Source organism: Stenella coeruleoalba, assembly GCF_951394435.1.
Source record: "Stenella coeruleoalba genome assembly, chromosome: 13".
NCBI lineage: Eukaryota > Metazoa > Chordata > Mammalia > Artiodactyla > Delphinidae > Stenella > Stenella coeruleoalba.
Genome location: NC_137159.1, coordinates 59389102 through 59405988, shown reverse-complemented (window position 1 = coordinate 59405988; position 16887 = coordinate 59389102). Strand labels below are relative to the sequence as shown.

The 16887-nt window shown below is 40.9% G+C and overlaps 2 protein-coding genes across 3 annotated transcripts; both read left to right on the top strand.

Moving 5' to 3' along the window:
- Positions 1-1649: 1649 nt before the first annotated feature.
- On the top strand, positions 1650-3616 carry LOC307195849 (tetratricopeptide repeat protein 39B-like; the record flags this gene model as incomplete). Its single annotated transcript, XM_079940389.1, is given in 2 exon segments — positions 1650-2559; positions 2562-3616. Coding segments are annotated over 2 exon segments (1758 nt in total). The 5' UTR covers positions 1650-1856.
- A 5222-nt stretch (positions 3617-8838) lies between these two features.
- On the top strand, positions 8839-15055 carry GEMIN6 (gem nuclear organelle associated protein 6). 2 transcript variants are annotated; one of them, XM_079941023.1, is made up of 3 exons: positions 8839-10243; positions 10838-10981; positions 13856-15055. In XM_079941023.1, the coding sequence occupies exons 2-3, from the start codon at positions 10857-10859 to the stop codon at positions 14229-14231; spliced, it is 501 nt and encodes a 166-aa protein (XP_079797149.1). In that variant the 5' UTR covers positions 8839-10243; positions 10838-10856; the 3' UTR covers positions 14232-15055. The 2 variants fall into 2 exon arrangements, with proteins under 2 accessions (XP_079797149.1, XP_079797148.1); XM_079941022.1 differs by having other exon boundaries at positions 8839-10981.
- The last annotated feature ends 1832 nt before the right edge of the window (positions 15056-16887 follow it).

Sequence of the window (16887 nt, the reverse complement as noted above, 5' to 3'; positions counted from 1 at the left end):
AGAGGTTGGTAAAAGAGTACAAACTTTCAGTTATAAGAGGAATAAGGTCCGAGGCTCTAATGCGTAACATGGTGACTCTGGGAGTAGCAAACCTAGCAATTAAGTAGCAGAAAGATAAGTTCACAGCTCGCTTTCAAGAAATTCCTAGAAAGGTGTGGGCACCCGAATCCATTTAGCAACCATTTATTAATGCCTACTTTGTTCAAGGGATTGTACTAGAACTGGGATATAATGCTGAATAAAATACAAATCATGCCTTGAAGCTCCCAGGCCAGTGGTGAAAGCAGGTGTATAAATAATTACAGTGCAGTGAGATAAATACTAATAAAGATATATACAGTATGCCATCAGAGAGATTATGCTGACAGACTTAGGTAAGGTTTCAGAAAAAGTAAAATTTGAGCCGTCTTCGCTGGGGAATAGGGATTCTAGGGAATATAATTTGAAAGCTTTAGGCCAGAGGAAAGGAAACTTTGTCCTTGAGTTAAGTATGGCCCTCATCTAGGTTTCTCCAGCCAACCTTAATCTAGCCACTACTGCAGTCCCAAAAATAATTTGTCTCTTAATGGGCTTCAGAGCTTTTCCAGTCAGAGCTGAGCCTTTTAGTTAAATGTGTAATTAACTTAGCTTTTCAACGAATAGTGATTACAGTTGCTAATACTGAAACATAACTAAACCTTAAGGTGTAAAAACAAGCAATTTTATTAAAATAATATCTTCGAGGCTGTCCTCCCCCATTCATTTTTTCTCATATATAACTTATTTTCCCTCTGTTTTCTCTCTTCCCTCTGTGTAAAAACCTGCATCTCTTCTGCTTTTCTCTCTCTTTTCCTTTGAATGTTCTCCTCTGTTTTACTTTCCCCTCCTGTCTTTTAACATATAAAAATACAGAATTAAAGTACATTTTAAACTGTTTGTAATTATTGTTAAACATTGTGAAATTTACTATTGAAGTATTTTGTCTGTGGTTTCTATTTTTTTTTGCGGTTTCTATTTTTACAAATAGATTAATTGAACCTATTGTATTATTATGAATATATTAAGTAGCTTGCTAGTTGGAATTGGTTTTCCATTGTGCCCACCCTCACCCCACCTTCCTACCAAGATGCTATAGTAACGCTGTGATCAAAACTATTACATTTGAGTTCTTTTCCTAATTGCAGCAATGCGAGAAAATCTTTCTAGTTTACACAGCACTGTCCATGTCCAGAGTCCTATACAACTAACCGTAATATTTTATCAAGACCTAGTTTTCTACGAAAATATATACAAGCACAGCAGTGGTACTAAGAATAGCATGGGGTGGATTTTTAATTCCCATCATCTTTAGTCTTTGATCTGGACAACTTACCCCTTCCTCTAGCCTTAACTAGAGACCTATGCAAATACATTCTTCTTTCCCAACAGGTTCTTGCCCCCAAGGTCTTCCTGTAGAGAATTCACTCTCTTTGTACAGCTGTCATAGTACAGTTCTACAACACAAATACACAAAAGAATGATCTATTGAAAATGGTAGTCTGGAGGGATGGTTAACAAAAGAGGTCTTCTGTTTACAAAGGATTTGCTTCCCAGTATTCTAAAAGAGCATGTTTTCTTTAGTACATTCCAGATGATTTGAAGTTTTCAGAAATTCATCTTCTAGTTAAATAAAATTGTCCTTTTTCCCCCTTTGTCCGACAGAGATGAGAATATCCTAATGCTACACCTCACAACTATTAGTTTGTTTGCCTCTGTTATAACAGCAACACTTCAGGCTGTGGAGGAAGTGACCCCAGTCTGGAGAGCAGGAGCTACCCTCATTGCAGCCACATCACTCCACTTCAGATATTTCTCATTTCTAAAGGGGGGAAACAAATATGTCACCTCCTCTGAATAAAAGAGAAAATAATGAGGATGGCCTTACATCATTTAGTAAGGGAGAAAATGATAAGGAGGACAAGTTCAAAGTTGCCTATGAAAGTATCCCCGCAGCAACAACAATGGATCTAATATCTTCGCTGGAGGAATGCACAACTAGATTGTATTTATTTCTAAATAACAGATTCTCAGATGCCATACATCTCATTTATCCATGGTCGAAAAACAGCGTGTACCCTGCCCGAATTTATGGTATCCTTACGGTCATCAAGGCCTTCTTGACTTTTGATCCACAGGAGATAGAAATTGGGATGACTGCCACAAAGGAAGCTTTGAGAACCTGTAATAGTTTCCGAAGAAAATCTAGGATGATGAGTTTTTCTCGTCTAGTGAATAAGCAGGGAATAAATGCTATCAAAGAAGAGGAATTGCATGCAGAAGTCTGCTATGCTGAGTGTTTGATCTTGACATCCACTGTAACGTTTATACAGGATGACAGTGTGCTTTGTTTTCTTAAAAGCGGGATCAACGTTGGGTTAAGTTGCCAGATATACAAAGACTGTCAGCGAGTATTAACACAGATACCTAATTACCAAAGTAAAACTTACAGACACCTGGTTGGAGGCATAAAATTTGGACTTGGAGTATTCAATTTGATATTATCACTTGTGCCACGAAAGACACTTAAACTACTCAATGTTGTTGATATTCCGGCAATAGAGAGGTAGGCTTGACTTTGCTTCATGACAGTGCATCTGAATCCCATACAAATAATATCTTAAGTGTTTTGACTCTATTCTTTTATTACAATTATATCTCCGTAGCTTTTGGTGTTGAAAAGAGCCACAGTTCTGCTGCAGAGAATCTCTCCCTAATCTACCTCCAGAAATTTCCAAACTGTGTCATACTTCAATTTTTTCATGCACGTTTTAGTATGTTGAAAGGATATTTTAAACCTGCCCAATTAACATTAGAGGAGTGCGTTTTTATTCAGAACGAATGGAAGCAGGTTCATCACCTCTGTTACTGGGAACTCATGTGGTACCACATTTTTCTGCTGGATTGGAAGCAGGCTTACCACTCTGCTGAGCTACTGTTTCAACACAGCAGGTGGTCCAAGGCAATGTATTCGTTCGCTAAAGCTTCCCTACTGGCCGTGCTTCCTTCTGATTTTGTGAAATCGGTAAGTGAGGACGTGAGCTCTCTCTTCTTAAACGTGGATAACCTGAGAATCAGAATTTTAGGAACTTCGGTGCCAATAGAAAAGTTTGTTGCTGAGAAGGGTCAGCGCTATGCGACCACTGCAGGCTGGTTTACAGCACAGCCCATTTTGGAACTCATGTATGCCTGGAGTGGTTTCCAAGTCATGAGCAAAAACCTAGAGCTTATTTCAACCTGGCTTTCAATAATGGACAAAGGAGGAGAACTTTTACAAGAAAATCCAAGTAAAGAGTATGGCACAGATGACATAAATTTCTTAAATTTACTGAAAGGTCTGTGCCTGAAATACTTAGGCAAATATTCGATGGCTGAGCACTACTTTAATCATGTCATTCAAAAGGAGAAATTGTTAAAACAGGACCACTATTTGGTGCCGTATTCATACCATGAACTGGGAATTCTATACTATCTAAAAGGAGATTATGCCAGTGCAATAAAAAACCTAGAAAACATAAAAAACTACAAAGACTATTCCATGGAAGCCCGATTACAGTTTAGGGCTCACATAGCCCTTGAACAAATAGCTAAAGAAAAGTGATTTAGACACAAAGTGTGGTTTTGTTTTTTAATGGGTGAAGTATCTACAGTCAGCAAGGTAATTAACAGGTAGAAAAATAATTTCTTTGTGGAAGAAATCCAAGAAGAGGCAGCTGCTAAGAATCTGACCACTAACCAGGAAGAAATGAATTGGCCATTACTTTTCCCTCTTCCCTTCTGCATTCCTATAAAATGGAATGTCTTAGACTGGCAAATGGAGGGATGCGCATTTCTGAAAAAGAGAAGGCAAATGATGTACATTATAAAATGTACTGGCTCTCTTATATGTTATGAATTTATCGATTAAGTTAGACATCATTTTTAAAAACAAAAAATATTTTTGACGTCTCACTAGATAATGTATACAGCTCACAAATAAAATAGGGAAAGTAGCTATACTAGGAATCCCAGTGCCCTATGAATGTTTTTATTTAATCGTTAAAGAAAGAAGAAAGACTTTAAGGTCTTACATTTCAAAACGATGCACTGAATAGCATAGACTCTGAATGGTTTTCCCTTGTACACAATGCTTTTCATTGGCTTTTTTTTTTTTTTTTTTTTTTGCGGTACGCGGGCCTCTCACTGTTGTGGCCTCTCCAGTTGTGGAGCACAGGCTCTGGACGTGCAGGCTCAGCGGCCATGGCTCACGCGCCCAGCCGCTCCGCAGCATGTGGGATCTTCCCGGACCGGGGCACAAACCCATGTCCCCTGCATCGGCAGGCGGACTCTCAACCACTGCGCCACCAGGGAAGCCCTACATTGGCTTTTTATACCAGAGAAGATATCTTCCCCTGTGTGATCAGTGGTATATTTTACCCTTTTCCATTAGGAAGCTCAAATATGGGCCTATAATTTGCCACAGAATAGAGAAGAAAGACGCCTCCATTCCACACACACATAAACCTTTTGAAGATAATTGGAGGAGGGCAAGAGAACAGATTCACTGGGTAGAAAAAAAGAAAAGATTAGGTTGTAGGCAGGAGAGTTTAGTTACCGCATAGCGCTCTCTTTAGTTGCCCTCCGTAAGGTGTAATTCCTCTTAAGATCAGCTCTTCCACATCATTGAACTGCTTGCATCTACCCTGTTGCCATTGTTCATGGGCTAAACTGAGAGCTAACAGCAGCTGTAGGAATGGGGCTTTGTATGGCTTTACCTGCTTTAGGGATAAAATCGGTTCCTAATTTCCAGACCATTAATTCTGGCTGTGTGTATCCTCCTTGCAGTCACGCTTGGAGGTAGAAGTTGCTGGGAGAGTTTGCTTTGCCAGAACACATGGGTGAAACACATTAACTTAATGCTTTGCGTGTCCAGACAACCAACTGGAGCACAATGAAGAGCTGGTATTTCGAAGTTAGAAACTCTTACTTTGGAAAAACGTGTTCCTCACTAACTAAAAATAGACTTTTAGGCTTTGGCCTGATTGCCTGGGTTTGTATCCTAGCTCTGTCACTAACTAGCTATGTGGCGTTGGACTTCTGTGCCTCAGTTTCCTTAGCTGTAAACTAAGGGTAATAAGAGTTCTGATCTCATGGCTTTTCTATGTTCATTAAGGTTGAGTTAATATGCATTTATTATTACTACTACTACTAGTAAGGATGGTAATACATTGTAATCGTCAGTGCAGAGGATTTAAATTACTTTCTTGAAAAAAGCAAAAGTCCGTTTGTTACCTGCTTTGCCAATCTAAAATTTGACCTGTCAATTTGCTTATCCTGTTCTTAGTTTATCTTGGTCACTTATGAAATAAGTAACTCTCTGCTTAAATTATGGTTTTCTGTTTGTCCCAGCTTGTCCCCAAAAATAGCAAATTTATTAATTGGCTAAACAAATCTATGTTGACTGCCTACTATATGCGGTTATTGAACAGGGTACTGAAGATATAAAGATAAAGCATGGTCTCTCTCCTGAGGACTTTATTAGGGAGATAAATTAGAAAAGGATTTTGTTGGGGTGGAAACACTTGAAACAGTTGCTTAAACAGAGAGGAGTTTATTTGTCCCAAACAAAATAAGTACAAAGGTAGGCAGTTCAGGTCTGCTGTGTCTCTTTCTCTTTCTTTTATTTTTCCGTGTGGCCTATAGGCCTTCTCATGCATCTCTCCTTGTGGTGGAAAGAGGCTACCTCACCTCCAGGCAGGCTGGAGGAGAAATGGTTAAAGGACCAAAAAGGCTTTCTCCTTCTTAGGAGACTTTGCCTTTTAATTTCAGAAGGGACAGCCTTCTTAGGGACGTCCATGTATATCTCACTGGCCAGAAGCATTCATATGGTCACTTCTCCCAGCAAGGGAAGCTGGAGATTAAGTTTTAGCTTTCAAGCCTCATTAGAAGGTTGTGGGAAAGGACTGTTAAATGAACCAACCTACAGTAACTGCCACAGCACACATGTGAATAACAATAAGCTACAAAATGGTATCAGAAAAAAAAAAAAAAAGGTATCAGAGGGGCACAGTTGAAAAGGGGGCAAGGCGACAATGAGATCAAGAAATCACCTGGAGAAGTCTGTATGGAGATCTAACAGGAAATCCTGCAACTGGCACTTCCTTGAAGTTGCTACCCACAGCCCAGGTTCTGGCCTTTTACTGGCCCAAGAGTTGACTAGACACATTGAGGCTGATTCTCACCAAACTCACCAGAGATTAAGGTATAATTTACTCTGCTAATTTATTCATTTGTAGTAGGGACTATTCCAGAGTTGAAAACTCAATTTCCTGTAGGAATCAGGCAGGTAATGTAAACCTATGAATCAGCCAAGGGTAAAACAATAAAAGTGGTGGAAACGAGTTGTGAAGAAGAGAGAGAAAACCTATTTAAAGGCTTTCAAACTGAAAGACAAAACTAAACACTGTGCAGATATTAAACCTATCTGCACTTCCTGATAAGACTTTTTGGCCCTGGTTTGTGAATTCTGGTCTATTCCTTTCTATTGACTAGAAAGTGTTCATGTTTCTTTTTTTTTTTTTTTAACATCTTTATTGGAGTATAATTGCTTTACAATGGTGTGTTAGTTTCTGCTTTACAACAAAATGAATCAGTTATATATATACATATGTTCCCATATCTCTTCCCTCTTGCATCTCCCTCCCTCCCACCCTCCCTATAGTGTTCATGTTTTTGTCTCGAGAACCATCTCTCCTGATAAACTGTGTACCTAGAAAACCAGTAGAGGAGTCACAAGGCAGTCTGGTGGGCATGGAATCTGAGTATAAGGAGGCAGATAGTTTCAGAAACATCTATTCCAGGCCAGGGTGAGACTTGATGAATCATCCATTCCCCACAATATGCATACGTCTCTGGAAAGCCCCTGCCTTCCAGATTCAGGGTCTCTAAGAAATACCTCCCAGCGTTTTGCCTGCTGACGTTCCTTCTTCTATGCCTTCTGCCAACCCTGGGTTACTCAGTCCAAGTAGGATACAATATAACTGTTTCCATTTACTAAAATATAGTCCTGCTTCCAGAGGGTACAACAAACTCACTTAGTTTGGAATTTGGTCATTTCCACATTCTTAGTTACCCAGATAATAGATGGTCTCCTTGTGCAAATGTATCACATCTAATCACACCCATTTTATTTAATCTTGAGGGTTAGTTTATAAGAGCTTGGAGGAGGTACCTCACTGTTGCCTTCCTGTGTCATAAACACAGATATAGGCCTATTGAAGCATTTTTAATTTAATGATAAAATTTTCTTATCTAATTTAGTAGATAACTATTCGGAGGCCTGAGATACTTGAAAAATAAAAAGGAAGAGGAAGTTATGAATGAATAAAAGAACAAAGAGAATTTCTGTTAAAGGCCTAGTGTCAAAGTTCTCAACATGTCCTTGCCCCCAGACAGTCACTAAATCCTTTGATTTCTCCTTTGAAATATTTGTTGAAGCTATTCTTTTTTTTCTCTCTTTTTCATTTCCACTGCTATCAACTTACGCTAGGACTTTACTATTTCCTGTCTGGACTACTGCAGTAGTTCTTAGGAACTCAGTACCGAACATCCTTTTTTGTTCCAAGGCAATTCCAGGGAAAAATTAAAATGGTTAACTCCACTTCTTTTTTCAAATAAAAATAAAATCTCGGGACTTCCCTGGTGGTCCAGTGGTTAAGACTCTGCACTTCCACTGCAGGGGGCGCGGGCTGGACCCCTGGTCGGGGAATGAAGATCCCACATTCTGTGTAGTGCAGCCAAAAAATAATAAAAATTTAAAAAAAAATCTGTGTAAAACATGTACATCTTACATTTAGACTGATTACTTGGTTAAATAAGAGGAACTCAATGGGGAAAAAAAGGCACTGATTTTTAGCCATAAAGTTATTATCTGGGCATATTTGAGATACAACAGTACAGAAGCAGTTTTCTAAACTTTTATGCCTTACATTTGTTTAGTTCTTTAGAGTCCCCAGAGTCTGTTCAAATCGTTTTTATCCAAGGAAAAAATTCTATCTTCTGCTGGGAAAACAGATCTGCCCTCTTTGTGGTAGACAGGGCTGGGTAGGGCTAGGCTGGGCTGGGTGAGTCAGATAATGAATCAATTTGGAGACGCTGCCTCCCAAAAACTGACTTTCCATTTGGAAACTGGTTCTGGAATTTTTTCTACCTAATACCACTGCTTTGTTTTAGTAGAAAGGCTACATTTTACATAAAGGTGTATGCTGTATATGCTCTATACCTCCCTATTTTCCCCACATCTAATTTCTCTGCATCCTTTTTAATACACCAATTTAACCATATCATTCCATTACTCACATATCTTCCATTGTCTTTGGTCTGTTTATTCACTCATAAAAATGAGTTAATATTTGAAAGTTCTTAGAATAGTGCATGGCACATATTAGGTGCTATATAACAATAAAATATAATTTTTATTAAGAAATAAAAATTCAATTCAAATTGAGCATCTTACTATATACCAAGCAATCTGCTAGAGGTGGTGTATATGGCAGTGAATAAAACAGACATGGCCCCTGCCCTGAGAGTTTACAGGGCTTTCCTAAGTGACTCTGTATGTCTCAGTCATGAAAATTTAGTGCTGAGAGGATCTTGGATCATCTAATTCCATGTTTTCATTTATGGATGAGGAAACTGAAATTTAAGAAGGCAAATGACTTTCAAAATCATACAGCTGGTAAGAGCACAGTCAGTGGTGTGCAGGAGCCAGGACACTACAGGATTTAACCAAATTGAAACCAGTGTTGCTAAAACCCCCTGTCCACTGTTCTTCAAGCCAACCCACACCGCCCTTGATCAGGTTCTGTGTCCCATAGACACAGAATTTTTTGTGGGTGTTTCTCATTGCCTATAAATCAAGTCCAAGGGGTACGTGTTTGTTGGGTTTTTTGTTTTGTTTTGTTTTGGTTTTTTGCGGTACGCGGGCCCCTCACTGTTGTGGCCTCTCCTGTTGCAGAGCACAGGCTCCGGACGCGCAGGCTCAGCGGCCATGGCTCATGGGCCCAGCCGCTCCGCGGCATGTGGGATCTTCCCGGACCGGGGCACGAACCCGCGTCCCCTGCATTGGCAGGCGGACTCTCAACCACTGTGCCACCAGGGAAGCCCTAGACTGAATTTTTATGAGTTCAAATATTTTACTTCACAGTACCATAACAATGATAACTGCTATTTATATTAGCTCTTTGTAGATCTATAGAGGACTTTAACTGATAAATTAGATTTTGTAGATTAGATGTCAAAATCTAATCTATGAAAGCCAATTAATATCATAAGCCAATCATTCAATGAGTGAAGGTTTGGGGAAGGATTATTTGAAACGATGACATTAAGAAACAAAAACTTCAAGGATTATATGCAACTCAAATCCCAAGTAGCAAGGGGAAAGCGGATTAACTGTCGGTGTTTTCTGTACCATGGTTTGACAGTCCTCTAACTCAGTTTTTGTAAATCTCCCTTGGTGTTCACATTTGCAGGAATTCAATCAACATTTACCACCTTGTACCATTTTTCAGGATCATAGTCCGGAAAAAATTCTGGACCATGCCAGAAGCCAACGAAGTACTCCAGGGACCAGAAATCTGTGGTGGTAGCGAGTCTCTTGCACTTTTCCGCTCCTGCGTTTTTTCAACCCAATCCTACGCTTTTCTTTCCAGCTCCTGCACACCCTCAGGACTGTACCAAAGGCACATCCCAAAAGAGTAGGCATCTTAATTGCCTTACACAGGCCAAAGAAGAAATACGTTGGTTCTGTGGCTCTTCTCCAAGGCACTGTCACCTCACACTTCCAGAGCTTTAGGATTTACCTGGAGGGTTCATGGCAAAAGTGGAATTCCACTTCCACTCTCAAGGAAGAGGTGGCACGAGTCTTCCCTCTTAAAATTTTTATCTTGAAATGTCCAATGTGGCAGTGAAAGGCGGACCCTAGCGAACAAGAAATATTATTATTATTATTATTACAAAAAAATCTTAGCCCCGCTCCACACCCTGAACCCCAATTTCATCACCCCAGGCCTCGGTACTCTCAGACCTCGAGTTGTGACCAAGGCCACGGACTACAAAACAGAGAATTCTGGGGGAAGGAAGTGACGACACGGCGCAAAGCACGCTGGACTCCGGCAGGCTCGGCTCAAGAGACTCCTTCCTTCCAACGCGGCTGCTGAGGACCTGGCGGTGCTAGGAGATTTAACTGGTATTTTTCTCATTTGTCAGGATTACACGCTAAGTATCACCTGGCTTGAGTACAGCTCAGAGTATCATGCGGCTTCGGGTTACGCCAGGGCATCAGCTCTAGAGCCTTAGCTGCTGCCCCTTCGTTTACGCATCTTCCAAACAAATTTTAAGATGAAAAGTGTCACAGATCCGGGGCCCTCTCCCTGGCGGGATCCAGTGGAGACACAGAGCCAGAGAGGGAGTGGGTGGATATCAGAGGAGTTTTCTTTTTCATTTTTGGCTAAGAGTCGTGTGGCGTGAGCTCCTTTGATGGAAGGAGAGCAGAGTTCAAGGATTTGAGCATCTGTAGACTGGAGATCAAAGCCAGCGTGAAGGCGATCTGGAGTGGGATTGGGAGGTGAAATAGGAGTGTGCCAGATAAGTTACCCCAGACTGGGACCCGCGGCAACTCGATGTCCCCGTGGCTTTCAGACTTAATAGTAAAATTTAACTGTCTTTCTGATATGGAACTTGAGGCAAATTGCAGGTGTTCTCTACCTCTAGAATGGAGATTGGAGTAAGACATTTGCCTGGGTGGAACATATATATTAATCCGAACTGGTGGTTGTTTTAGATCTAGCCAGCTGGCAACCATGAATGAATGGATGAAGAAAGGCCCCTTAGAATGGCAAGATTACACTTACAAAGAAGTCAGAGTGACAGCCAGTGAGAAGGAGTATAAAGGATGGGTTTTAACCATAGACCCAGTCTCTACCAAGTGAGTATGGGTCCTGCTTCCCAGAAATCACCCCTTTGCACTGTTACATCCATACTAAGAAAGCAGATAAATGAAAGGCTAATTATTCCCACATAAGACTTTAATTTCCTTTGAAGCTAAGTATTGTTCTAATTATAGATTTGTGTCAGACCAGCCAAGTTCGTAGAAATGGGACACTCCTTTTATATTACATTTTATTGGAAAATTTCAAATATACACAAATGTGAAGAGAGTAGTATAATGAACACTAATCTTATTCCCCCTTCCAAATATTTTAAAGCCAATTACAGACATAATTTTGTTCATAAATCCTTCAATATATCTCTTAGCAGATTCGGACTCTCTAATAAATGTAACCACAATACCATTATAACACCTAGCAAAAGTAATAATAACTTTAATATTAGCTAATTCCTAGTTTGAGTTCAGATTTTCCTGTTTGTCTCCAATGTATCTTTTTAAGCATATCAATTTGTTGATATGTCTCTGAAGAATCTTAATCTATAACTGTATCTCTCTTTGGTTTTCCATGTCATTTATTTGTTGAAGAAATGGAATCATTTGTCTATAGAATTCAACACACTCTGGATTTAGCTCATTGCATTTATCATGGCATAGTTTAACATGTTCTTTTATCCTTTGTATTTCCTATAAACTGGTATTCATAACTAGAGGTTTGATTAGGATCACATTTATTTTTTGCAAGGCAACTTTAAAGGTGGTGATCCACACACTTTATTTTGGAATGATTTTAGATTTACAGAAAAATTGCAAAGAAAGTACAGAGAGTACCTATATACCCAGCTTCCCCTAATGTTAACAATTTACACAACTGTCAAACATTTGTTGGAATTAAAAATTTACACTCACTAAACTACAATCATTTGCATTTTATCAATTTTTCCACTAATGGCCTTTTTCTGTTCTGGAATCCAGTCCAAGGTCCTACATTACATACAGGCATCCTGTCTCCTTAGTCTTCTCTGATATGTGACAGTTTTTCAGTCTTTACTTGTTTTTCATTACCCTGACACTTTTGAAGTGTCCTGGTGAGGTATTTTATAGAATATCTCTCAATTTGGGTTTGTGTGATGATTTCTTTTTTTTCTTTTTTTTTTTTTTGGCTGCGTCGTATGGCTTGCGGGATCTTAGTTCTCTAACAAGGGAATGAATGCGGGCCCTCGGCAGTGAAAGTGCAGAGTCCTAACCACTGGCCTGCCAGGAAATTCCCTGTGATGTTTTCTCATAGACTGGGATTATAGGTTTTTGGGAAAAGTACCACAGAAATGAAATTCACATCACGTCACATTGCATCACATCATGTCATACACCATATCATATCATATTTTAGTTAGGATTTTTCCATTTGTATTCATGAGTGAGATTAGCTTATAGTTTTATTATTTAATCCTGTTCTTTTCTGCTTTTGGTCTCAAGGTTATATTAGCCTCATTAAATGAGTTAAGGCATAGTCTCCCTTTTATAGTCCATAGGAGAATTTGGTTGGATTAGAAATGTCTGGTCCTTGAAAATATTATAGAACTTCCTGGTAAAATTGTCTGGGCCTTTTTTTCCCCCTCCATGGGAAGATTTTAAACTGGTTATTTCAGGTTTTTTAAAAACGATTATAGGACTATTTACATTCTCTCTTTCTTTTTTTTTTTTTTTGAGTCAGTAGTAGAAATTTATATTTTCTAGGAAGTTTTCTGTTTTCAGTTTCAAAATTATTTACCTAAATTTGTTCTTAATATTTTATACTATTAATTTTCGCTACCTTATTCCTAATATTATTTATATGTGCCTTCTTTCTCTTTTTATTAATCTTGCCTGAGTTTTGTGAAATTTATATATCCTTTTCAAAGAACCAGCTTTTGGCTTTGATGATCCTCTTATTGACTTTTTTTAATTGAAGTATAGTTGATTTACAATATTGTGTCAATCTCTGCTGTACAACAAGGTGACTCAGTTATACACATATATACATTCTTTTTTATATTCTTTTTCATTATGCTTTATCACAGGATATTGAATATAGTTCCCTGTGCTATACCTTAGGACCTTGTTGTTTATCCATTCTAAATGTAATAGTTTGCATCTACCAACCCCAAACTCCCAGTCCATCCCTGTCCCTCTCCCCCTCTGCCTTGGCAACCACGAGTCTGTTCTTTATGGCTATGAGTCTGTTTCTGTGTTTTTTTGTTTTCCTGTTTGTTTGTTTTTTTGGCCACACCAGGTGGCTTACGGATCTTAGTTCCCCAACCAGGGATTGAACCCATGTGCTTGGCAGTGAAAGCACAGAGTCCTAACCACTGGACCACCAGGGAATTCCCTGTTTCTGTGTTGTAGATAGGTTCATTTGTGCCATATTTTAGATTCCACATAAAAGTGATATCATATGGTATTTGTCTTTCTCTTTCTGAACTTCCTTCACTTAGTATGACAGTCTCTAGTTGCATACTCTTGTTTTCTCTCTCATTAATTTTGTGCTGTGTTATTTTCTTTGGTCTGCTCTGAAGGAGAGTTATTCAGTTGCTTTTTAACTCTAAAAGTTAAATCTGTACCCTATCTTCTTTCCTAATACACATTTAAAGCATTCATAACTCTTTAAGTAATGCTTTAATGACATCCCACAATGATCAGCTTTAGGCTGGACAAAAGCCTTAGATGTTTAGGACCATCAGAGAATTCGTATTGAACAAGTGAAAACATTTGGTGGTGAGAGGAGTAATTTAAAACGGGGAAGAGCATTCCCTGTTGTTCTAGTGACCTGTTGGGGGTTGATGCTGACTCTCATTTCACTGCTTCTTCCATAGTTTTATAGGCCTTTTGGTTTTTCTTTTGCAACTGTGCTCTGAACTTACTTTTCCTCCAAAGTATTGTCCTTGTGAACTTCCTTGAAGATGGCAGCATGTCTGTGACCGGAATTATGGGACATGCTGTGCAGACTGTTGAAATTTTGAATGAAGGGGACCATAGCGTGAGAGAGAAGCTGATGGATTTGTTCATGTCTGGAGACTGTAAGGCGTACAGCCCTGAGGATCTGGAAAAGAGAAAGAACAGCCTGAAGAAATGGCTGGAGAAGAACCACATCCCCATCACTGAAGAGGGAGATTCACGAAGGACTCTCTGTGTGGCTGGGGTCTTGACTATAGATCCACCATATGGTCCAGAAAATTGCAACAGTTCCAATGAAATTATTTTGTCCCGTGTTCAGGATCTTATTCAAGGACACCTTGCAGCTTCCCAGTGAGAGGCCAAGAACTATGGATGCACTGATTGAAATAAGACTTCATTTTTTGAAAATTCTTTGTTGTTTTTGGTAAAATCAAAGATGGGGATTATCAGTGCTAATAAGTGAACTGGGCAAGGATGACATCACAAATAAAATTAACATAGGGACATCAGAATTATAAGAGCCTTTCCTTTTGATGGGGATACACCTCCTTTTTTTTTTTCTTTTTTTTTTTTTTTGGCGGTACACGGGCCTCTCACTGTTGTGGCCTCTCCTGTTGCAGAGCACAGGCTCCAGACGCGCAGGCTCAGTGGTCATGGCTCACGGGCCCAGCCACTCCGCGGCATGTGGGATCTTCCCGGACCGGGGCAGGAACCTGTGTCCCCTGCATCGGCAGGCAGACTCTCAACCACTGTGCCACCAGGGAAGCCCACACCTCCATTTCTGTTAGGCAAGAAATGTATGTGAAAAAGATGCAACATGTTAGATTCAATATAAATGCTAAGGTAAAATCACAGTCTTGTTACATCCCTTGCACTAACTACATGTGTCTGTTTTAAAACGTTTATTCTAAAAAATTTTTTGGTGTAATGATGTTATAGCATTTGAATCAGAATATATTTTTTTTTTGGTTGAAACTTGAACGTTTTGGTAAAATCTTAACACATAAACCTTATAAACTCTCAAAGCCTTAAAAAGTGAGCACTGGCTGATATCTCTGAGGAAAGAGGTAAGTGTGACAGGTATTCTGCTGCTGAGCTCAACCCAGTTCTTTTGCCTGATGGGTTCAGCCCAGGCTTCTGGGTCACAGTGCTTTTTTCCTACAGTCTCTACTCCCCTTGTCAGGCTTCACTGAGGGGAGACAGTTTAGGAAATACACTTAACTACATCTGATTCTACCCCTTGGAAGCCAGTCAGGGAGGTTTCTGGCCTACAAAAGCACCTCAGATTGTTAGTTTGGGGGTTGTATGGTCAGGCCACTCAAGATGGCTGTTCTCTTGCTCTTAGCGTGACCAGTCCCTGCTGCGCCTACGCCCTACTCACATGAATGTGCTTGCCCCCTGCCCCAGCCGGTGATTGTTCTAGTCCTTAGGCCAGAACAGCTCCACCTGCTAGTTTATTAAAGGGAAACACCTGCCCCCATGATGCTAGTTAACCTGAGGGGCTGTAAGGGTTGGGTCTCATCTGCTGGTTTCCCGGGTAACTGATGAGCCACCCTGACGTCAGTTCCCCCTGTGAAAGTAGCTTCCTGCTCCTCCTAGTAGTGAAGGCTGCTGCGTCTCGCTTGCGGTGTGCCCCGCACGGTGGAGGTGTTTCTCCAGGACCTTGCTTCGGACGTGTAAGGTGCCCTGTCCAATAAGCTGGCGCTGTCACTGGGCTCTTTCTTCGGCCTCGAGGCTGGTCATCCACAAGGCTTGCAGACCTGCGAGGTGCAGCCCAACAATTCACAAGCCAGCCAGGAGGCCTAGGGAACTCCCGTGAGTGCCAAGATGTAGCGAAGGAAGGACGGGGATGGAAAGTTGCGGGAGGCAGTGGGGAGTCGGGGGGAGATCCCAAGGTGGCCGCCCACTAACATGTGGAGCCCTGTGGCAGCTGACTACCGTGAAAGGTGTTTTTTCTCTTCCATTGTGTTGATGATATCCTGTTAAACTCAGTCTGTTTTTTGTTTTTTTGTGTTTCTTTGCGGTACGCGGGCCTCTCACTGTTGTGGCCTCTCCCGTTGCGGAGCACAGGCTCCGGACGCGCAGGCTCAGCGGCCATGGCTCACGGCCCAGCCGCTCCGCGGCATGTGGGATCTTCCCGGACCGGGGCATGAACCCGCGTCCCCTGCATTGGCAGGCGGACCCTCAACCACTGCGCCACCAGTTAGTCTCTGCCCACTCAGTCTCTTTTGAGTTTAAAAGTAGCAGCGCTGTGCTCGTGGCTCATCTGACTGCACGGGGATGGCTGGTGAATACAGACAAAACGTCAGGACCTGAATTATCCACAAAGGGCAAGTACACCCCCAACCTACCACCCTTAAACAACTACAGACAGGCTTTAGGGGTATTAACTTAGGGACAGGTTTGTGAATTGGACATGGCCAGTTACCTGGAAGGGTTTGGTTCAGGCCTATGGCAACGGCAAAATAATAAAGAGTACCCTTGGGCTTCTGTTCCCAGCTATGGAAGGGGGCAAAGCAGTGATGCAGTGTGATGGAACAGTAGCTATACGCAGTCTACAGAGAGTTATAACAGGTGGAAGACATTATAAAAGGCCTACTCGAGTCCTGGAGCAATGTAAAAACCACTATTCAGGGTCTAGAACAGCTGTGTGTGACATATAGGACCTCTGTGGACATGGATAGCAACCAAGGAATCCACTTTACTGGCCACGAAATTCAGAAATGGGCCAATGAAATGACACACTGTCATTTCTACCTACCCTGTGCCCCCACTGCTAGCAGGCTAGTTGAAAGGATGAGTGGACTACAGCTGAGACGGGAAACCCGCTCTCTGTGTGGACCAGGAGGCTAACTCAGGCCCTACGAACTATAACTGAAGATCCCAGGAGCAGTCGTCTCAGTGCTTACTCCATGTTAACCCAGAATCAACTAGTCAGCACCATCGGAGTTCACCTGTTAACCACTGCAGGGACCATTGCCAACTACTGGTCAGGGTGATAATTCACGTTT

Bases quoted from the DNA above. Each gene is read 5' to 3' on its own strand.
- GEMIN6 (XM_079941023.1), top strand. From the start codon at position 10,857: ATGAATGAATGGATGAAGAAAGGCCCCTTAGAATGGCAAGATTACACT. The intron at 10,982-13,855 runs GTGAGTATGGGT...TTTCCTCCAAAG, and splicing joins ATAGACCCAGTCTCTACCAA to TATTGTCCTTGTGAACTTCC.